Source organism: Gymnodraco acuticeps, unplaced genomic scaffold (assembly GCF_902827175.1).
Source record: "Gymnodraco acuticeps unplaced genomic scaffold, fGymAcu1.1, whole genome shotgun sequence".
Lineage (NCBI taxonomy): Eukaryota > Metazoa > Chordata > Actinopteri > Perciformes > Bathydraconidae > Gymnodraco > Gymnodraco acuticeps.
The window spans coordinates 150,731-174,246 of NW_022990451.1; the positions used below are offsets into that span (position 1 = coordinate 150,731).

Sequence of the window (23,516 nt, forward strand, 5' to 3'; positions counted from 1 at the left end):
GGCAGTTTACACACAGGCAGCTGCTACATTCAGCAACACACACACACACGGAGGAGATGGCCGAGAGAACGCGCTCCAAGGTGTGGTTAAACTTTACCCGTCTCGATGTGGAGAATGCTCGTTACCAAAAGTGCAATAAGAGTTTAGCATGTGAGGGCGGTAACACGAGCAATGTGTCTAAACATTTATCAAAAGTGCTCCACATTCAGACGGAGGAATGTACCGGGTTCGACCGTCTTTCTAGCAGCTCTGTAGCCCCGTCCACGAGTAACGTTTCCACGTCAGGTGTTATGTATGCTAGCAGCAACACACGGAGTTAACTACATTATACAAACATTAATGATTAGAGGAAACCGAGTTATTTAGTTTGTTAGAGTTTCAGCTATTCTGTTTACAGTTCTGTCATCAGATTATTTAATACGATTTGTTAAAGCATTGTTGTTTCTTTTGATGATAAATATTATTTATTTAATTTAAATAAAAAGCAATGTTAGTTTTGTTCACAATGTGTTTAGTTAGTTTACCTTTTCTTTTTCTCCAAAAGAACCGATAAGAGTCCCGTTAAAAGACCGGACCGATAAGCGGTATCGATAAAAGTAGTAGTACCGTTAAAACCTTAATGATACCCATCCCTATATAAGCGCAATGGTGAAAATCAATTAACAGGACTTCTTTTTGATAATGTTGAATCTCTAGGAGTTTTGCATCATGATAATGTTTTTTGTTTTAATTCTGAAAGACAGACACAAAGAGGACTTTGTGCTCGTAGTTTGTTTAAACGGTAAACATACAGAGGCTTTGGACATCTCTTATCTCTTCAATATCTCAACAAGACTCAATGGTGCAAAGTTAACTTTTAATCACTCTGGTAAACATTAACAGTTTCTTCTTTTAAATCTGACAGAGATACCTGAACCCTCTCGACAGAGGAACCCATTACCACTGGATCGTTGTTGATTGATTATTTGTACAGTTCTCTTCTCATAAGGTAAGTTAATGCTTCCTCCAGATAGACTGCTTCAAAACAACAATGTACACATTCTTTCCTATTTAGTTTTTTGTATTCACTGAGTTTTTATATAACTTTGTATACCTTGATCTGGGTCAATATTCGATTCTGATTGCCTGCAAGTTGCAAGGAGTTCTTATCAAAACAGCTTTTCCTTATGTATGGACAGAAGATAGGCTCTTTATTACACAATCAGTTAGTTAACACAGACGTCACAAAACGTTCTTCTGCTCTTTGTGCTCCCAGCCAAACAGAAAATGGGCCACGGACCGTCATTACAGGAAAAGCAACTTGCTCAGCTTGAAGTGTTTTCAGAAGGACTGTTTGCTTCAAAAAATTGGCACGGTATTGGAATTGACAGGTATGCATTGTTTACTTCCCAAATGAAAATACATGTAATTGTTTTAACTTTTGAAGATACTATATATTTTATACAAACCATTTAATGATTTTGATGTTGTGCCGTCATTGGGTCAGGATTGTATTTGTCAAAGGGCATTTGAGAAGTACCCGATAACAGCAAGTGGGAAAAGTCAGGGATTCATGAGAACTAGGAACCTTCAACAGGCTGACCCGGTGAACCCTAGACACTAAAATAGTTGTTTAAAAAGGTTTGTTTGTTTACTTTTAACCATCACAAGATGCTCCCACAGAGCTGCAACGACGTACTTATCTCTGCAGATCCTCCCTCTCAAGCCGTCGGTATACTATCGGAATAATTACTCACTAACAAACATCAATAGATCTCCATAAACGACTGCCAATCCTACATTGTCCTAGTCACTCATGGTGTCCCCCAGGGTCCAGTCCTCGGCCCCCTTCTTTTTGTACTGTAAATCCTTCCCCTCTGACAAATCCTGCTTCCCTGCTATACCGATAACATTCAACTTTAACCTCCAAAGTCTTCTTACTGATATTAAATCTTGGATGCAACAGAACTTCCTTCAACTCCACTGCAACCCATCAGAAACACTCAATCAGCCCAACTCTGACATACAGTAACAATGAATACATGCTTAGTCATGAGATAACTGACCATATCAGAGTACATTAGACCCATGACCAGAGCAATGATCACCCACTGTGTGGTCACATGACACTTTGTGACTGCACACCTTCCTGAATGCTGAGATCTACTGTCTGTTGACATGAAAGGCTTAGAGAATATTATTATTTATATGTTAAATATAACATTATAGCATTCAATTCTCTGATAATCATCATTTCCATTACAGAAGACTAATGAATATTTCTCTGCACTCAGCTCCCTGCTAAGTTACTCTGGACTCAACTCAACCGATGTGCTGGACAGTTACCGTGAACAAGTCTTTAACGATGAAGAACCCCTCGATGTTCCAAGTATTGTAGAGAAGCTGGGTGGTGCACTCGCTGGGTTCACAACCGTGCCCAACGCTGTGGGACTCGGTGCTCTCATCATTTCCATGATCTTAGAGTCAATAGGGGAAAAAACCATGGGCACGGCTGAAATGTTGCAGAGGGTGTTTGCAGACGAGAAGGCCAACGAGGTGAGACCCTGATGGTTTCTCAGTTTAATAACAGGTGCTTAAGGTTAGCTGCTGCGACTTCCTTCCTTTGTTTCCATTAAGCCGCTTAAAACAAGCATTTTAACGCCTTGTATTTTTATTTATTTATTTTACTCACAGCTGTGACGACTAGTTTGCGTGTGTTGATGTTGTGCAACTTGGGCCACTTAAATAGGCCTTTATAATATTCGATCAAATGAAAACAATAAAGGAAATATTCTAATTAAATGATAAACAAACTAATATTGTTTTCTGTGCATATCTGTGTCTCCTAAAGGCTTGGGAATTGTAGTCTTTCATAGTCTCTTGACTACAGAATCGATATATACAACGATGACCAATATTTGAAATAGGCTTTCACAAATATTGATATTCTTTTACTGTGAAGGTCCGAGACCTGATGGACGAGTATTTGAAGCGTCTGCAGATCAACTTGGGGAAGCCACAGCTCCAACTAGCTGAGACCCGGCAAATAGAGCTCGATCTCAGTGTGCAGCTAACGCGGCTAAAGGTACAACCTTTTAAAGTCTTCCAGCTGTATTTGAAGGATCATGCTACATTGATATCTCCTGTTATGTCCTTCTCAATCACTAATTCACTCATTTGAATAAATTGTTTCTCAGGAGGTCCTTTGAGGAATTCAATTTAACTTAAAACGTTAATTCAACCGTTAACTCAAATGTAAATGGTAAAGTGGGATAGGCTAGATAAGCATAATGTACACTGCCTTCTATTCTGTATATATATATATATATATGTATATTGTGTATTCAATGTATATACTCTATAGATATATATATCCTCATTATTGATATGTTTATATTCACTGTTTTGCATATTTAGTTAATCTTGGCGACGAGACAGTTTCCCAATTTGGGATCATTAGAGTATATCTTATCTTAATCAGTAAGTAATCCTATTGTCGTGGCGTTTTAATCTGTTTCTACATTTAATAACCACTTTCGTCTATCTGTCTAACTTCTTCTAGTGTGACTCACAACAATGATATTAATAAGACAAACATTCAGTGGCGACTGGTCATTAGGTTAAGGTAGGGCACAGCCCCACCTAGTGTCAGCAGAAAGTATTAAAATAATGATTACAACAAAATGCAAAAAATAAATTAAAATATATATAAAATATATTTTAAGATCATGTTTAATCATCTGATTCGTCTCATTGCTGTTTTAGTCTGTGTTCTTCTAATTAGTGTCTACTAGGGGTGTAACGGTTCACAAACATTTCGGTTCAGTACGTACCTCGGTTTTTTGGTCACGGTTCGGTTCGGTACGTTTTCGGTACAGCAGAATTTTTTTTCACAAAACATATATATATATATATTTATTATTATTATTAAACTGTGAATAATGTATTCACTCAAATAAATACAAAATATAATAAAATGAACATTAAGGTGCAGCATTTCGATGAACTGAAATAATCTGTATTTGTACTGTACTGTACTAGCACCTAAGCAGCCAGCTTGACATTAGGACTTGCTTGTCATTGTATTTTCATGTTGTTTAAAGAAAGATGAACTTGTCCACATTGCTGCTGAAAGGGCAGATCTGCTGGCACTAACAATGTCTCCTGCTGTGGAGAACACCCTCTCGCTAGGGACAGAGGTAGCAGATACAGCCAGGTAGCGCTTTGCTAACATGGCAACATAAGGATATTTGGCGTTTGTAATAGCTTTGGCTCGGTCTGAACTCTCTGCGAGTGGTGGAGGCTTACATGCTAGCGGGAGTTGGGTTTGCACTTCAGTCTTTTTTCTTTTGGTACCGGTGATATTCACGTTCGAGTGATGCCTTTTCAAGAGTGTGCAAGTTTGATGTATTGCCAGCCGCGTAACCAATGTTAGTTGAACAATGCCGACAAACAGCTTTGGTTCGGTCCACCTGTCTTTGTCCGTCATCCTTGTACGTAACTGCGAAACCAAAATGTTCCCAAACCGGAGACTTAAATGATGCTGGAGGATTTTCTAGCTCAACTTTATCTGCGTTCGTCATTAATTTTCGATAGTTCCTCAAATTACTGATTACATATGAACGCATCCCTCTGACCAGCTCTCATAGTATGCCTCTCATCCAATGAAATGACTTGCTCGCTCTATGACGCGTTGAACCCAATGTGAGCAAATTACTCTGAATGCTGCGACGCAGCACCTGAGATTACTTCCAAAAAGTTGTTCACGTTTTCAATTTTTTACGTTTAACGTTATATTCGTTCGATACACTTCGGTACACACGTGTACCGAACCGAAGGGCCCGTACCGAATAATTTCGGTACGTGTACCGTTACACCCCTAGTGTCTACAGTGTGTGCCTATTGAGCTGTTTAGAGCCATGTGGGACAAAACCCGATCCTGCCCCTCCCTCTCACTGTCTAAGTGAACAGTGACTGTAAAAACTACACTGCGCTATTTAATGTGTGTGGCAAAAAATAATGATCATAGGGGCATAGAGCTGCCATCCCCACCATACGTCATCTCACATCATTCAGAGCTGATTGGCTGTAAGTACGTGTGCCGCGAAAAGTGTGGTGTGTGAAGAGCAGGTGAAGAGGAGGAGAGAGACGCGTCCTAAAACCCGGAAGTAAGCTGCGCATGGCTTCCCTCCACAAAAAAGCAATGAGATTTCTCCATAGGATTTTAGAAAATAGCTCAAAATAAGATCTGTGGGAAACAAACCTGTTAGATAAATGTATGTTTTGTTCAGCCGGATAATATCCACATGTCTACCCTACTTTTATAATTTTCGAATCATAAATCCATCATTTAGATTTATGATAGACTTTTGAAACTACAAGAACATAAGGAGGACTTTTACAAAAAAGTAATAGAGATGTTTGTCCAGAAGGATAGGCAAATGGACTTAATCTTCAAGTCAAGGTAAGACCGCAATGTTATTGAAAATGGGATCTTACTAAGAGAGAACAATTCAATATTTAAATGATAAAATTACATTTTTTGGGTATCCTTCTGTTGAACTGACTGTTTAAAATTAATTGAAGCATCAGACTAAAAAAGCTTTTGAAAATAATATTATATTTTGATTTAGGTCAAAATATAATATTTGTAAACCTGAAGAGTCAGAGCCTCACCAGCCATGAACCTCACTGCAGAAGCTTATAGACATCTAAGTTGTTTGTGCCCCACCACTTTTGTACATATAGAAACGCCACTGCAAACATTCAAACCATAATGATGAAAGGAAAATGGCTCTAACACCTATTGTGATCCTTTTTCTTTCCCAGAACTCCATGCTGGTCGATGGACATATGAACTCTATGCTTCTGAAGCAGTGGGTGAACGGCGCTGCGTTTCACACCCAGATGTTGATCCATCAGGCTCGTCTGGAGGAGGCCGACGGGTCGAGAGCGGTGCGAGCAGCGGGCGTTTATCAGCAACAGCTCAACGTTATTATGGACAGATACAAGAAGTACCTAAATGGTATTACAAGTATACGCAACAGATATGTCCCACATGTACCAAACAGATGTTATCTGTATTTCTACGAGGGGCCGTTGCCTCGTCATGAAGCTGCAGGGTGCTATATGGACTATGACTTGTGTGTCACCGAAACTGAACTGGTTGAGCATTTGTTTTCGAAACAGCAGATTTCTTGGACAACGAGTTATTTCACAGATTTAGCAGCAGATATTCCGACTCTTGTGAGACAACATGCCGCCTTTCAAATCCAAAACCAACATTGAAGCTCTTTGTTTGTGAAGCCATGAGACCAACATCAAACCAAACTTTACTCTTAAACTCAAAAAGGCAAATATTTTAAACTGGACACACAACGGATGTCCAGACTAAGAGAGAACAACTATTGCTATGACATTTGGTTTATCCATCCATGGTGACCATAGGATGAATCCTGATGACATTATCAAGTCCACATTTATAATTTGCCCAATAATTTGGTTTATGTTAAAAAAACTGTAAAACTAAACATTCCCATAATCCTCAGCTGTGCTTTGTGTTTCTGTAAATGAAAGCAATCTGACGCAATTTAGAAAAACGGTACACAGTGACCGTTAAACCTGTTAGCATATGTTAGCTTAGTCATTGTTAGAAAGTTAGCATGTTGAATTTAGCATTTAGCCGAGGGCACAATACTCAGGCCCTGCAATAAAGAACTCTTACTGTATGCCTTATGAAGGCACAATAACAAGGAGAGAGACATGCTATGCAGAGAGTTGGTCAATGTCTGTGTATGTGTTTCGTGTATCTGCATTTGCATGTGAGGTTGGTAAGGGTTAGATGCAGTGGATTTTCGATTTGCATATTTTTACAACCAATGTCTTATTATTGAATTGTTTTAAAGTTCATACAACAAACGTCCTAATTCTGCTCTCAAAGTGCACCAGATTGATGCATTTAAAGGGGACCTATCGTGCAAAATGCACTTTGTGATGTCTTTTATACATACATGTGTCCCCGGTGTGTCAGGGAACTCACGCAGCGTCAGAAAATAAAACCCTCTCTCTTTTCCTCGTTACCCAAATCTCTAAAAAAGGGCTGCAACGGATCTGATACAGACTGATAGAGATTTGAAATTGCTCTGACGTCAGGAACAAAGAGCTCCGCCTATCCGGGCAACTCTCCACCATGGATGTATAATAAGAACATGTGTGGTTGTTTTGTTCTCTTTTGAGTTCTAAAACAATATATCTTAGTTGTAAAAGTTAAAATAATGTTATTTTGTTATAATTGGATCCTCCTTCCCATGTTTGTATTTCCTCAGGATGGCAACACTTGAAGTTCTGATGTTTCATTTGGTAATTGGTGCTTATTCTGTTCTGTTTCAGATGTAGTGCCTTCTTCCTGTCAGGACTCTGCTGCCCCCTGCTGGCGGTCTGAGGAATCACATGTTGAATTGTTTAAATGCTGATGTTTACTCTGAATAACAAAGTATTTCTATAATTAAACAAGATCAACACTTGTCTTCAATGTATGTTTTTGAGGCTCTCAATATTCACTCACAGATACCATTGATCCTTTTTCAGATCCTCAACAAAAATGAAGTTGTTGGTTAAATAGTTTTTCAATCAAATAGTTTTTCAATCAATATTTTGTCTATCTTTGTCTAGTTTGGACTTATGATGATCAATAATATAGTAAATGTACAGTTTTACAGCCTGACCGAGCCCCGAGCTTTAGGTGTACGTCTTTCCTCAAAACAAAAATAACAGTGGTTAATAATACAGAATATAAATGGTATTGTAGGTCAAAATAATATTACTATTTACTACAAATAGTGAGTAAAAATCTAGAATCTTCAAAAATAATGTCGTAATTTTATGTGAAAATAAATGTGGATATACCCTGAAAAAGATACATTTGCAATAAATACCTATCAAACTAGTTTTTCCTTTTTGCTAAATCCTATTGCAGAGTCTCATTTAATTAGGTTACCATTTTTACAAACATAATGCACGGTAAGCATCCTTTACGGTGTTATCAGGTTCAATCTTTTTTTAAGTAAAGTTTCTTCTAAAATGTACCTCTCGTAAAATGTTTTTTTCCCTGCATATGAGTACATTTATCTATTTTTCCCCACAATGATCATAGTGCATTAACTCATTATATAAATGTCTGTAAAAAGTTTTAGAGTCATTCGATTTTTCACAATTTTACATTGTAAGTTCAGACAAATGAAGCTCAGCGCAAGTTCAACCAGGAAGACCGTCTTTACTCTTCATTTACTATTTCCATGTTACTACTCTCTCTCCATTCACCACCACCAGGGTCAAGCTAAGCCCCTCCCCTTCAGACCAACCCAACTATCCATTCACCACCACCAGGGTCAAGTTAAGCCCCTCCCCTTCAGACCGAACCCAACCATCCATTCACCACCACCAGGGTCAAGCTAAGCCCCTCCCCTTCAGACCAACCCAACTATCCATTCACCACCACCAGGGTCAAGCTAAGCCCCTCCCCTTCAGACCAACCCAACTATCCATTCACCACCACCAGGGTCAAGCTAAGCCCCTCCCCTTCAGACCGACCCCAACTATCCATTCACCACCACCAGTGTCAAGCTAAGCCCCTCCCCTTCAGACCGACCCCAACTATCCATTCACCACCACCAGTGTCTAGACCCCGGGGGGGTTTCATCGGACCGGTTCTCCCCTCCCGAATGATACTTCCTGCACAACGGGGCCTAATCGCCAAAACTCCATTACATTCATTTGTGTATTCCTGGCGATAAATATGTGTTCTTATCTTATCAAGAAGAAACAGCTCCTTTGTGAGGTCACTAACTTGTGATGAACATGTGACGGAGAACTGAAGAAGCAGCAGATCGACCAATAGCTGCAGGGTGAGTATTAAATGTGCCATATTATGTTTATTTTCAGGTCAAACTGTGAGTTTTGAGCCTTTGCAGACCATTAACATGCACTTAAACCTACAGAACACACTACAGGAAAGGGAGAACCCCCAAAAAGCAGACTTTTTAATAAGTAATAATGAAACAGAAGCCCCTCTGCACTTATCCACACATTTAATGTTCAGACAGAAAAGCACAGCAGACATTTTAAACACAGATGGTTCACAGATTTAAATAAAAATGAGGGACATGTTGTCTCTAAAGCACGGGGACGGAGACGGGCTTGTGTTTCAGGAAGTTCACGAGACGCGTGGGCATGTCCAGCTGATCGATCAGATGCATCCGGTCCATCGTCTTCAGGTGAGCGCGGACAGCGAGGCGGCACTGGGAGGACAAGGCCTTTGGGTTCCCTGCAGAGAGAGGAGCGAAGAAGAGGAACTTAACACTCGGGAAACACGAAGTAATACGGTAACACAAACACTCTCCTCATACCTCTCTCCTCCAGCATCAAAAATGATTTGCAAAGACTTTCACTTTGTTGTGATTACATCTGTTTAAAATGACCCTTTGCTGCCTCACAAGCTGTTTGAGGCAGAAATCCGTCATATTCAAAGGATCAAGTTTAAGGAAGTGATGGTTGGGTACCTCTCCCATCCAGCAGCTCAAGGGCACCACGGCAGGGCAGGAGGTGAACTGGGACCTCTCCAAGTAGCAGTCCACACTCCATATTCAGGTCTGTTCGGGGACTTGAACCGGCGACCCTACGGCTCCCAGTCCAAGCCCGTACTGACTGCGCCACTGCCGCGTGCTTTTATTTGTATCCTATGTTGTTATTGTGTTTTTATCACTTCTTAACACGTGGGTTGTGTGGTCATTTATTATTTTATGATGTTTTAATGTGTTGTCAAGCACTTGTCTGTGAAAAGCGCTTTATAAATAAATTGTACTGACTTTACTAACAAGCTGTTTAAGGCGGAAATGGGTCATATTCAAAGTGATTCCATCTGTTCAAAATGACCCTTTGTTGTAAGTTTAAAGAAGTGATGGTTGAGTACCTCTCTCCTCCAGCAGCAGCTCCACGGCCTCGTTCTGCTTGGTGGACTTCTCGATGATGAGCGTTGGGAGGTAGACGTTGGCTCCGAAGTCGATGAGCAGCTGCACGAACTCCACCCCGCAGCCGTGCCTCAGACACATCTCCAGCACCGTCTTGGGCTGCTTGATGGAGCCCAGCAGCTTGGCGTCCGTGCAGTTATAATCCGGATCCGCCCCGTAGAGCAGAAGCAGTCTGAAACACTCCATGTGTCCGTAAACCGCCGCCAGGTACAGCGGACCGCTAGAAACTCTGGCGCTGGACGTCCAGAGGAGAACTTTAGAGCGAGAATTCACCTCAGCGCCTCCATCTAGCAACTCTTTCAAGATCTTCACGTCTCCTTCTCGCGCCGCGGTTAGCACGGGAGAGCAGTTATTGGACGAATTACCGTTTGGGTTAGCTCCGGCTTTTAAGAGCGCTAACACACAATCCAGGTATTTCCCACGGACGGCTGAGAATAGCGGCGTTTGAGCTTTGACGTCGACACAATCCACGAGTGCCCCGCGACCCAGAAGCACCTGAAGGCAGCTCAGGTGACCTTTGGAGACGGCGGCGTGCAGCGGCGTGCCCGAAACGCCCCATCCGCCGCGGCAGTTGATGACCTTTTTGTAGACTTCTTGGCAGAGCATTTCATCGAGGAGCCGGGCATCGTTTTGTAACACGGCCTGTCGGAGAAGAGAGATCTCGGAGCGGCTGCTTTCTTCTTCTGCAGTCCTGAGCTGGAGCATAGAAGCTGCTGGAAGACAGAGGGGATACAGACGGAGGGTTAGACGCTGACATTTAGACCTGAAAGACACGTAGCGAAAGTTCTTGTAGCTACAGTGAGGTTACAACTAACACTTATTGGATGTTTTATTGTTGTTTTGTGGAAAATCTCGGTTTCTATGTCTTGAAAAGTTCAGTCCAAAACTCACAGATATTAACTTCAAATATATATAGAACAGATAAAAGGAAAGGAAATAATGAATTACACACCAAATCTATACTTGAAAGGCTCACTTTAAGATGCATAGAGTAACTTATTGGAGCTACAGTGAGGTTAACACTAAGAATGACTTCATTTTGTATTCATCATTTGATGGAAAATGTCAGAATATTGTGAAAAATCTGAGTTAAAATGTGCTCTGAGTCCAAAGCTCACAGATATTAACTTCAAATAGATGAAGAACAGATAAAAGCAGAATAAAGGAAAGGAAATTATGAATTAGACACCAAATCTATACTTGAAAGATACGTAGAGTGACATTTATTGTTGCTACAGGAAGGTTAAAACTAACAATTACTCTATTTTTTACTCATAGTTTGATGGAAAATGTCTGTTTTTCTGTCTTCAATGTGCTCCGTCAGTCCAAAACTAACAGATATTAACATCAAATTGATAAAAAACAGATAAAAGCCGTTATTCTCAGCACTAAAGGAGCATTTTCAACCATTCCCCCTGAAAGGACCCAGAGGAATAATTGCTCATCAAAATAGTTGGTGATTAAGAATCTGTTAATCTAATCATTGCCATTCATTTCACTTCTGAATGAAACAAACAAAACTGTTTTACGATGGATGAAGCAGAAAGTCAAATATGTTTGTTGTTTTATTCAATTATAGCAACTTCAAATAACTTGTGAAAATAAAGGTTTGCTGGAAAATTCAGCTTAGAAATAATGTCAAAAATACTGCATTTATTTCTTAACCCTTATGTCGTGTTCGGGTCTCCCGTGACCCGTTTCAAGTTCTAATGATATATAACTACGCTCTAGTGTCTTGTATCGGAACGAGGCCTCATGATATCCTCTAACAGATATATAAACACTACAAACCTGATTTTGACCATTTGAGCCGAGTCTGAAGGTCTCGAAAAAAAAAAGTGTATAATTTGGTGTTCGGGTCCCAGCAGCATGTCGTGGGTCACTCGGGGTCAAATTTGGCCCAATCAAGATTCATCTTTGACTTTAGACATTGGTCCGTGCGCAAAGCATTGTGGGGATTTTAAGACCACAGAGGATACACATGTGCAGCCTCGAAATGTCTCGCTACGAAGGACGCCAGGCCTCGGTAGAATTCCAAGTATGCTGGACATTGGAACAGTCCTTCGGCGGCACTCGATGACGTAGCATCCTTGAAATAGTGGCTTTGGAGCAGCCTTACTTGACATTGAGAAATACCCCTGGTCTCCCCTCCCTCTCCCCCCCCCCCCTCCCCCCACGGGAAGAATATGTGCACTAACACTTGAACCTGAACTCACACATGCACGTGTGCAATATGTGGTGTAATGAGTTTTGGGCCATTACATTACATTACAACAGGACGGTTATGAACGCATAATAAGTTAGTTATGATGTAGTTAAAACAATATTGGATGATAGTCATTGTTTGTGAGTGTTTTGGACTGAGATAAATCATGGGACCCGCGAACACCATGAACGGAAACAGCTTTCGAACACAACACAAGGGTTACAATATTAAAACAGATGGTCTGTCGATCACAGCTGCTCACTAATACTTAGAATAAAATGAAACCAAAAGTCAACAATCTACCATCAGAGAAACAGAGTCTTCATACGGTCTAATTACGCTTTCTTTATACATTGTATTAACCCTAAACACGTTCATACAGCCCTTTAAATCTTAAAGAACTCCTACAGAGAAACACATCTGCTTTAAAGTGAAATATGATGCTTAAAGTTACATTTCCTCTCTGTTGTTCATCCTCTGTAGGTTAAAAAACACATTATTGTTCTATATGTTCTCGTAGTATCCTGTCTTTTTTGCTTTATGCATCACTAAGGAAGTCTGTAATTCAATTAAATCTTAACATTTTAACAGCTTTGACTCAATAAACAGTGTATTAGTGTGTGTGGGGATGTGTATTATGCAATATTAACTGTTTAACTACAGGAGGTGTCATTGTGACATCAAAAATAAGGGGTTAAAATGGCAATAACTGCGATTTAATGCAACATAATTCAAGTGAAATGTTGTTTCCAGAAACAGTTTATGGACTCAGTAAACAAACTGTGACGTCACGCATAACGTTATGCTTATAGGCTTTACAACAGGGACGGATTTAGCTAATACTAAGCTAAAAACAACCACTAATACAACCCGTTAGATATTAAAATGCACATTTAGAGCTTCACATTTCGCGTTACCGTGTTTTAAATGAGTTGTGAAGCTATTTTGTTGTGTTTTATTCGATAGCAGCGTCTCACCTAAGATCTGTCATCAGCTGCCTCCTTCATCTTCCTGCTTCTTCTTCCTCTTCTTCGGTGGTGGTGTGTGCAGCAGAGCGTGACATTCTGATTACTGTCGCATCGCTGCCCCCTAGTGTTCATAACGGGTATTACATAAATAAAAAACCAATTATATTTTCTTTAAAAAGCTAAATGTATTCACCATGTTTGTGGTCAAATAAGGTATTAGAAAATTCAAATAAATCAAATAGACAGTGTAAGTGTATTTAATTAATGATGCATTAAAGTTTTCATTGTTTAAAAACTACAAATAGTTCAATATGATGTATAACATGAAGATTTCCCATATGAATACATTATGTGAAATATGTAAATACCTATTTTATAGCTACCTTTAGTTTTTATTTTACAAATTTACATTTTGAATTACCCTTATCAAATATTTTCTGTTTTTATAATATTTCATAATATTTATGAAACTGCTAATACAACAATAATCCACAGAAAAAACATAGATTTTTTTAACAGTGTGTAATTACATTTTCTCTCTTCTCGCTATCATAAATTGATGTGTTTGCATTCAAATAAGGTCTTATAATATTCTAAAAAATAAACCAGACAGTGAAAGTGTATTTAATTCGTTATGCCTCAAAGTGTTCAATATTTAAAAAAGTTCATATTCTCCCATCTGCCTCCCCTGTGTTATCCTGCATGTGGGTCCTGCCTTCCTAACCCCACCTTGACATGATTGCAGTATTAAAGTAAATTCATTAAAACATTTACACTTTTTGAATTAGCTCCAAGTTAGCATAAAGGCTCTTCACAAAGACAGATGGTCTCCATGGCATTGGACCAACATTACTGAACTATGGTCGTCTTATCACCGCCTCACTTTATCTGCTCTCTCTCCAGGCAACCCCGAAGGCATCCTTTCTCTTTAGACGAGGTCCTTTTCTTTGTGCGTCACTCAGCCTTTGTCTGGGTGGTGATGAGAGTCAGCGCTCGCACACAATGCAGGAGAGAAAAGTTTAAAACGTCTTCCTTTGGCTGCCGGTAAAACTACAGAGAAACACCACTAAAACAATCAGTGGTGGAATTTAGTGCAAGTTTGAAGTTCTTGTATTTAACTTGAGTATTTGCATTTTCTGCTACTTTATACTTCTACTCCAATACATTTCTGAAGCCAATATTAATGATTACTCAACTACGTTTAGCTGACAGCTTTAGTTACTTTACACTTTAAGCTAATACAAGTATAAAGAAACTACTAAATTATATATTATTTTAGGGGTAAAATATCAGAATATCAGAGGAAAATATTGAACTGTCTCTACTTACATAGTGACATCTACAGTATATGTAACACTCACGCTCCTATTGGCGAGCACTCCAACACATTGTACGTGATAGGCTAAGGGGCGGGACATCTCTAAGCGGTTGACCAATCACAACAGAGCCGGCCAGCTAACCAATCAGAGAAGACTGGGCTCTGGTTTCAGACAGAGGGTGAAAAGAGGAGCTGCAGCACAGACAGTATGAGAAAAATAAAGAGCTTTTTGAACATTAAAGCCTGGAGACATGTAGAGACACTACATACTGATATACACCTGAACATCAGCAGGAGAGGACTCTTTAAAGTAGAGACACTACATACTGATATACACCTGAACATCAGCAGAGAGGACTCTTTAAAGTAGAGACACTACATACTGATATACACCTGAACATCAAGCAGGAGAGGACTCTTTAAAGTAGAGACACTACATACTGATATACACCTGAACATCAGCAGGAGAGGACTCTTTAAAGTAGAGACACTACATATCAGGATTTGGGGGGACTAATAGAGACGCTAATACTACACCTGAACATCAGCAGGAGAGGACTCTTTAAAGTAGAGACACTACATACTGATATACACCTGAACATCAGCAGGAGAGGACTCTTTAAAGTAGAGACACTACATACTGATATACACCTGAACATCAGCAGGAGAGGACTCTTTAAAGTAGAGACACTACATACTGATATACACCTGAACATCAGCAGGAGAGGACTCTTTAAAGTAGAGACACTACATACTGATATACACCTGAACATCAGCAGGAGAGGACTCTTTAAAGTAGAGACACTACATACTGATATACACCTGAACATCAGCAGGAGAGGACTCTTTAAAGTAGAGACACTACATACTGATATACACCTGAACATCAGCAGGAGAGGACTCTTTAAAGTAGAGACACTACATACTGATATACACCTGAACATCAGCAGGAGAGGACTCTTTAAAGTAGAGACACTACATACTGATATACACCTGAACATCAGCAGGAGAGGACTCTTTAAAGTAGAGATACTACATACTGATATACACCTGAACATCAGCAGGAGAGGACTCTTTAAAGTAGAGACACTACATACTGATATACACCTGAACATCAGCAGGAGAGGACTCTTTAAAGTAGAGACACTACATACTGATATACACCTGAACATCAGCAGGAGAGGACTCTTTAAAGTAGAGACACTACATACTGATATACACCTGAACATCAGCAGGAGAGGACTCTTTAAAGTAGAGACACTACATACTGATATACACCTGAACATCAGCAGGAGAGGACTCTTTAAAGTAGAGACACTACATACTGATATACACCTGAACATCAGCAGGAGAGGACTCTTTAAAGTAGAGACACTACATACTGATATACACCTGAACATCAGCAGGAGAGGACTCTTTAAAGTAGAGACACTACATACTGATATACACCTGAACATCAGCAGGAGAGGACTCTTTAAAGTAGAGATACTACATACTGATATACACCTAACATCAGCAGGAGAGACTCTTTAAAGTAGAGACACTACATACTGATATACACCTGAACATCAGCAGGAGAGGACTCTTAAAGTAGAGACACTACATACTGATATACACCTGAACATCAGCAGGAGAGGACTCTTTAAAGTAGAGACACTACATACTGATATACACCTGAACATCAGCAGGAGAGGACTCTTTAAAGTAGAGACACTACATACTGATATACACCTGAACATCAGCAGGAGAGGACTCTTTAAAGTAGAGACACTACATACTGATATACACCTGAACATCAGCAGGAGAGGACTCTTTAAAGTAGAGACACTACATACTGATATACACCTGAACATCAGCAGGAGAGGACGATATACACCTGAACATCAGCAGGAGAGGACTCTTTAAAGTAGAGACACTACATACTGATATACACCTGAACATCAGCAGGAGAGGACTCTTTAAAGTAGAGACACTACATACTGATATACACCTGAACATCAGCAGGAGAGGACTCTTTAAAGTAGAGACACTACATACTGATATACACCTGAACATCAGCAGGAGAGGACTCTTTAAAGTAGAGACACTACATACTGATATACACCTGAACATCAGCAGGAGAGGACTCTTTAAAGTAGAGACACTACATACTGATATACACCTGAACATCAGCAGGAGAGGACTCTTTAAAGTAGAGACACTACATACTGATATACACCTGAACATCAGCAGGAGAGGACTCTTTAAAGTAGAGACACTACATACTGATATACACCTGAACATCAGCAGGAGAGGACTCTTTAAAGTAGAGACACTACATACTGATATACACCTGAACATCAGCAGGAGAGGACTCTTTAAAGTAGAGACACTACATACTGATATACACCTGAACATCAGCAGGAGAGGACTATTTAAAGTAGAGACACTACATACTGATATACACCTGAACATCAGCAGGAGAGGACTATTTAAAGTAGATACACTACATACTGATATACACCTGAACATCAGCAGGAGAGGACTCTTTAAAGTAGATACACTACATACTGATATACACCTGAACATCAGCAGGAGAGGACTATTTAAAGTAGAGACACTACATACTGATATACACCTGAACATCAGCAGGAGAGGACTATTTAAAGTAGATACACTACATACTGATATACACCTGAACATCAGCAGGAGAGTAGAGACACTACATACTGATATACACCTGAACATCAGCAGGAGAGGACTATTTAAAGTAGATACACTACATACTGATATACACCTGAACATCAGCAGGAGAGGACTCTTTAAAGTAGAGACACTACATACTGATATACACCTGAACATCAGCAGGAGAGGACTCTTTAAAGTAGAGACACTACATACTGATATACACCTGAACATCAGCAGGAGAGGACTCTTTAAAGTAGAGACACTACATACTGATATACACCTGAACATCAGCAGGAGAGGACTCTTTAAAGTAGAGACACTACATACTGATATACACCTGAACATCAGCAGGAGAGGACTCTTTAAAGTAGAGACACTACATACTGATATACACCTGAACATCAGCAGGAGAGGACTCTTTAAAGTAGAGACACTACATACTGATATACACCTGAACATCAGCAGGAGAGGACTCTTTAAAGTAGAGACACTACATACTGATATACACCTGAAACATCAGCAGGAGAGGACTCTTTAAAGTAGAGACACTACATTACTGATATACACCTGAACATCAGCAGGAGAGGACTCTTTAAAGTAGAGACACTACATACTGATATACACCTGAACATCAGCAGGAGAGGACTCTTTAAAGTAGAGACACTACATACTGATATACACCTGAACATCAGCAGGAGAGGACTCTTTAAAGTAGAGACACTACATACTGATATACACCTGAACATCAGCAGGAGAGGACTCTTTAAAGTAGAGACACTACATACTGATATACACCTGAACATCAGCAGGAGAGGACTCTTTAAAGTAGAGACACTACATACTGATATACACCTGAACATCAGCAGGAGAGGACTCTTTAAAGTAGAGACACTACATACTGATATACACCTGAACATCAGCAGGAGATGACTCTTTAAAGTAGAGACACTACATACTGATATACACCTGAACATCAGCAGGAGAGGACTCTTTAAAGTAGAGACACTACATACTGATATACACCTGAACATCAGCAGGAGAGGACTCTTTAAAGTAGAGACACTACATACTGATATACACCTGAACATCAGCAGGAGAGGACTCTTTAAAGTAGAGACACTACATACTGATATACACCTGAACATCAGCAGGAGAGGACTCTTTAAAGTAGAGACACTACATACTGATATACACCTGAACATCAGCAGGAGAGGACTCTTTAAAGTAGAGACACTACATACTGATAAACACCTGAACATCAGCAGGAGAGGACTCTTTAAAGTAGAGACACTACATACTGATATACACCTGAACATCAGCAGGAGAGGACTCTTTAAAGTAGAGACACTACATACTGATATACACCTGAACATCAGCAGGAGAGGACTCTTTAAAGTAGAGACACTACATACTGATATACACCTGAACATCAGCAGGAGAGGACTCTTAAAGTAGAGACACTACATACTGATATAACCTGAACATCAGCAGGAGAGGACTCTTTAAAGTAGAGACACTACATACTGATATACACCTGAACATCAGCAGGAGAGGACTCTTTAAAGTAGAGACACTACATACTGATATACACCTGAACATCAACAGGAGAGGACTCTTTAAAGTAGATACACTACATACTGATATACACCTGAACATCAGCAGGAGAGGACTCTTTAAAGTAGAGACACTACATACTGATATACACCTGAACATCAGCAGGAGAGGACTCTTTAAAGTAGAGACACTACATACTGATATACACCTGAACATCAGCAGGAGAGGACTCTTTAAGTAGAGACACTACATACTGATATACACCTGAACATCAGCAGGAGAGACTCTTTAAAGTAGAGACACTACATACTGATATACACCTGAACATCAGCAGGAGAGGACTCTTTAAAGTAGAGACACTACATACTGATATACACCTGAACATCAGCAGGAGAGGACTCTTTAAAGTAGAGACACTACATACTGATATACACCTGAACATCAGCAGGAGAGGACTCTTTAAAGTAGAGACACTACATACTGATATACACCTGAACATCAGCAGGAGAGGACTCTTTAAAGTAGAGACACTACATACTGATATACACCTGAACATCAGCAGGAGAGGACTCTTTAAAGTAGAGACACTACATACTGATATACACCTGAACATCAGCAGGAGAGGACTCTTTAAAGTAGAGACACTACATACTGATATACACCTGAACATCAGCAGGAGAGGACTCTTTAAAGTAGAGACACTACATACTGATATACACCTGAACATCAGCAGGAGAGACTCTTAAAGTAGAGACACTACATACTGATATACACCTGAACATCAGCAGGAGAGGACTCTTTAAAGTAGAGACACTACATACTGATATACACCTGAACATCAGCAGGAGAGGACTCTTTAAAAGTAGAGACACTACAATACTGAATATATACACCTGAACATCAGCAGGAGAGGACTCTTTAAAGTAGAGACACTACATACTGATAACACCTGAACATCAGCAGAGAGGACTCTTTAAAGTAGAGACACTACATACTGATATACACCTGAACATCAGCAGGAGAGGACTCTTTAAAGTAGAGACACTACATACTGATATACACCTGAACATCAGCAGGAGAGGACTCTTTAAAGTAGAGACACTACATACTGATATACACCTGAACATCAGCAGGAGAGGACTCTTTAAAGTAGAGACACTACATACTGATATACACCTGAACATCAGCAGGAGAGGACTATTTAAAGTAGAGACACTACATACTGATATACACCTGAACATCAACAGGAGAGGACTCTTTAAAGTAGATACACTACATACTGATATACACCTGAACATCAGCAGGAGAGGACTCTTTAAAGTAGAGACACTACATACTGATATACACCTGAACATCAGCAGGAGAGGACTCTTTAAAGTAGAGACACTACGTACTGATATACACCTGAACATTAGCAGGAGAGGACTCTTTAAAGTAGAGACACTACGTACTGATATACACCTGAACATCAGCAGGAGAGGACTCTTTAAAGTAGATACACTACATACTGATATACACCTGAACATCAGCAGGAGAGGACTCTTTAAAGTAGAGACACTACATACTGATACACACCTGAACATCAGCAGGAGAGGACTCTTTAAAGTAGAGACACTACATACTGATATACACCTGAACATCAGCAGGAGAGGACTCTTTAAAGTAGAGACACTACATACTGATATACACCTGAACATCAGCAGGAGAGGACTCTTTAAAGTAGAGACACTACATACTGATATACACCTGAACATCAGCAGGAGAGGACTCTTTAAAGTAGAGACACTACATACTGATACACACCTGAACATCAGCAGGAGAGGACTCTTTAAAGTAGAGACACTACATACTGATATACACCTGAACATCAGCAGGAGAGGACTCTTTAAAGTAGAGACACTACATACTGATATACACCTGAACATCAGCAGGAGAGGACTCTTTAAAGTAGAGACACTACATACTGATATACACCTGAACATCAGCAGGAGAGGACTCTTTAAAGTAGAGACACTACATACTGATATACACCTGAACATCAACAGGAGAGGACTCTTTAAAGTAGATACACTACATACTGATATACACCTGAACATCAGCAGGAGAGGACTCTTTAAAGTAGAGACACTACATACTGATATACACCTGAACATCAGCAGGAGAGGACTCTTTAAAGTAGAGACACTACATACTGATATACACCTGAACATCAGCAGGAGAGGACTCTTTAAAGTAGAGACACTACATACTGATATACACCTGAACATCAGCAGGAGAGGACTCTTTAAAGTAGAGACACTACATACTGATACACACCTGAACATCAGCAGGAGAGGACTCTTTAAAGTAGATACACTACATACTGATATACACCTGAACATCAGCAGGAGAGGACTCTTTAAAGTAGATACACTACATACTGATATACACCTGAACATCAGCAGGAGAGGACTCTTTAAAGTAGAGACACTACATACTGATATACACCTGAACATCAGCAGGAGAGGACTCTTTAAAGTAGAGACACTACATACTGATATACACCTGAACATCAGCAGGAGAGGACTCTTTAAAGTAGAGACACTACATACTGATATACACCTGAACATCAGCAGGAGAGGACTCTTTAAAGTAGAGACACTACATACTGATATACACCTGAACATCAGCAGGAGAGGACTCTTTAAAGTAGAGACGCTACATACTGATATGCACCTGAACATCAGCAGGAGAGGACTCTTTAAAGTAGAGACACTACATACTGATATACACCTGAACATCAGCAGGAGAGGACTCTTTAAAGTAGAGGCACTACATACTGATATACACCTGAACATCAGCAGGAGAGGACTCTTTAAAGTAGAGACACTACATACTGATATACACCTGAACATCAGCAGGAGAGGACTCTTTAAAGTAGAGACACTACATACTGATATACACCTGAACATCAGCAGGAGAGGACTCTTTAAAGTAGAGACACTACATACTGATACACACCTGAACATCAGCAGTAGAGGACTCTTTAAAGTAGAGACACTACATACTGATATACACCTGAACATCAGCAGGAGAGGACTCTTTAAAGTAGAGACACTACATACTGATATACACCTGAACATCAGCAGGAGAGGACTCTTTAAAGTAAAGACACTACATACTGATATACACCTGAACATCAGCAGGAGAGGACTCTTTAAAGTAGAGACACTACATACTGATATACACCTGAACATCAGCTAGAGAGGACTCTTTAAAGTAGAGACACTACATACTGATATACACCTGAACATCAGCAGGAGAGGACTCTTTAAAGTAGAGACACTACATACTGATATACACCTGAACATCAGCAGGAGAGGACTCTTTAAAGTAGAGACACTACATACTGATATACACCTGAACATCAGCTGGAGAGGACTCTTTAAAGTAGAGACTCTACATACTGATATACACCTGAACATCAGCAGGAGAGAACTCTTTAAAGTAGAGACACTACATACTGATATACACCTGAACATCAGCTAGAGAGGACTCTTTAAAGTAGAGACACTACATACTGATATACACCTGAACATCAGCAGGAGAGGACTCTTTAAAGTAGAGACACTACATACTGATATACACCTGAACATCAGCAGGAGAGGACTCTTTAAAGTAGAGACACTACATACTGATATACACCTGAACATCAGCAGGAGAGGACTCTTTAAAGTAGAGATTCTACATACTGATATACACCTGAACATCAGCAGGAGAGGACTCTTTAAAGTAGAGACACTACATACTGATATACACCTGAACATCAGCAGGAGAGGACTCTTTAAAGTAGAGACACTACATACTGATATACACCTGAACATCAGCTAGAGAGGACTCTTTAAAGTAGAGACACTACATACTGATATACACCTGAACATCAGCAGGAGAGGACTCTTTAAAGTAGAGACACTACATACTGATATACACCTGAACATCAGCTAGAGAGGACTCTTTAAAGTAGAGACACTACATACTGATATACACCTGAACATCAGCAGGAGAGGACTCTTTAAAGTAGAGACACTACATACTGATATACACCTGAACATCAGCAGGAGAGGACTCTTTAAAGTAGAGACACTACATACTGATATACACCTGAACATCAGCTGGAGAGGACTCTTTAAAGTAGAGACTCTACATACTGATATACACCTGAACATCAGCTAGAGAGAACTCTTTAAAGTAGAGACACTACATACTGATATACACCTGATCATCAGCTAGAGAGGACTCTTTAAAGTAGAGACACTACATACTGATATACACCTGAACATCAGCAGGAGAGGACTCTTTAAAGTAGAGACACTACATACTGATATACACCTGAACATCAGCAGGAGAGGACTCTTTAAAGTAGAGACACTACATACTGATATACACCTGAACATCAGCAGGAGAGGACTCTTTAAAGTAGAGATTCTACATACTGATATACACCTGAACATCAGCAGGAGAGGACTCTTTAAAGTAGAGACACTACATACTGATATACACCTGAACATCAGCAGGAGAGGACTCTTTAAAGTAGAGACACTACATACTGATATACACCTGAACATCAGCTAGAGAGGACTCTTTAAAGTAGAGACACTACATACTGATATACACCTGAACATCAGCAGGAGAGGACTCTTTAAAGTAGAGACACTACATACTGATATACACCTGAACATCAGCAGGAGAGGACTCTTTAAAGTAGAGACACTACATACTGATATGAACCTCAAAATGAGCCGATATGGACCTTTTAAACT

At 39.9% G+C, this 23,516-nt stretch overlaps 2 protein-coding genes across 5 annotated transcripts; one reads left to right on the top strand and one right to left on the bottom strand.

Annotated features, from left to right (window-relative positions):
- Positions 1–58: 58 nt before the first annotated feature.
- Positions 59–7,502, top strand: LOC117552344. 2 transcript variants are annotated; one of them, XM_034225718.1, is made up of 7 exons: positions 59–80; positions 905–988; positions 1,256–1,370; positions 2,274–2,535; positions 2,942–3,064; positions 5,809–6,004; positions 7,369–7,502. In XM_034225718.1, the coding sequence occupies exons 3-7, from the start codon at positions 1,267–1,269 to the stop codon at positions 7,449–7,451; spliced, it is 768 nt and encodes a 255-aa protein (XP_034081609.1). In that variant the 5' UTR covers positions 59–80; positions 905–988; positions 1,256–1,266; the 3' UTR covers positions 7,452–7,502. The 2 variants fall into 2 exon arrangements, with proteins under 2 accessions (XP_034081609.1, XP_034081608.1); XM_034225717.1 differs by lacking the exon at positions 7,369–7,502 and having other exon boundaries at positions 5,809–7,360.
- Positions 7,503–9,048: 1,546 nt separating this feature from the next.
- On the bottom strand, positions 9,049–13,247 carry LOC117552345 (ankyrin repeat and SOCS box protein 12-like). 3 transcript variants are annotated; one of them, XM_034225719.1, is made up of 3 exons: positions 13,188–13,247; positions 9,947–10,717; positions 9,049–9,301 (listed from the first exon to the last, which is right to left on the bottom strand). In XM_034225719.1, the coding sequence occupies exons 2-3, from the start codon at positions 10,707–10,709 to the stop codon at positions 9,150–9,152; spliced, it is 915 nt and encodes a 304-aa protein (XP_034081610.1). In that variant the 5' UTR covers positions 10,710–10,717; positions 13,188–13,247; the 3' UTR covers positions 9,049–9,149. The 3 variants fall into 3 exon arrangements, with proteins under 3 accessions (XP_034081610.1, XP_034081613.1, XP_034081611.1); XM_034225722.1 differs by having other exon boundaries at positions 9,947–10,714; positions 13,188–13,235; XM_034225720.1 differs by having other exon boundaries at positions 13,128–13,228.
- Positions 13,248–23,516: the final 10,269 nt, after the last annotated feature.

Coding starts and splice junctions, on each gene's coding strand:
- LOC117552344 (XM_034225717.1), top strand. CDS start 1,267: ATGGGCCACGGACCGTCATTACAGGAAAAGCAACTTGCTCAGCTTGAA. Junction 1,371..2,273: donor CACGGTATTGGAATTGACAG/GTATGCATTGTT, acceptor CTCTGCACTCAG/CTCCCTGCTAAGTTACTCTG. Junction 3,065..5,808: donor TGCAGCTAACGCGGCTAAAG/GTACAACCTTTT, acceptor TTTCTTTCCCAG/AACTCCATGCTGGTCGATGG.
- LOC117552345 (XM_034225719.1), bottom strand. CDS start 10,709: ATGCTCCAGCTCAGGACTGCAGAAGAAGAAAGCAGCCGCTCCGAGATC. Junction 9,302..9,946: donor GCTGCTGCTGGAGGAGAGAG/GTACTCAACCAT, acceptor CTCTCTCTGCAG/GGAACCCAAAGGCCTTGTCC.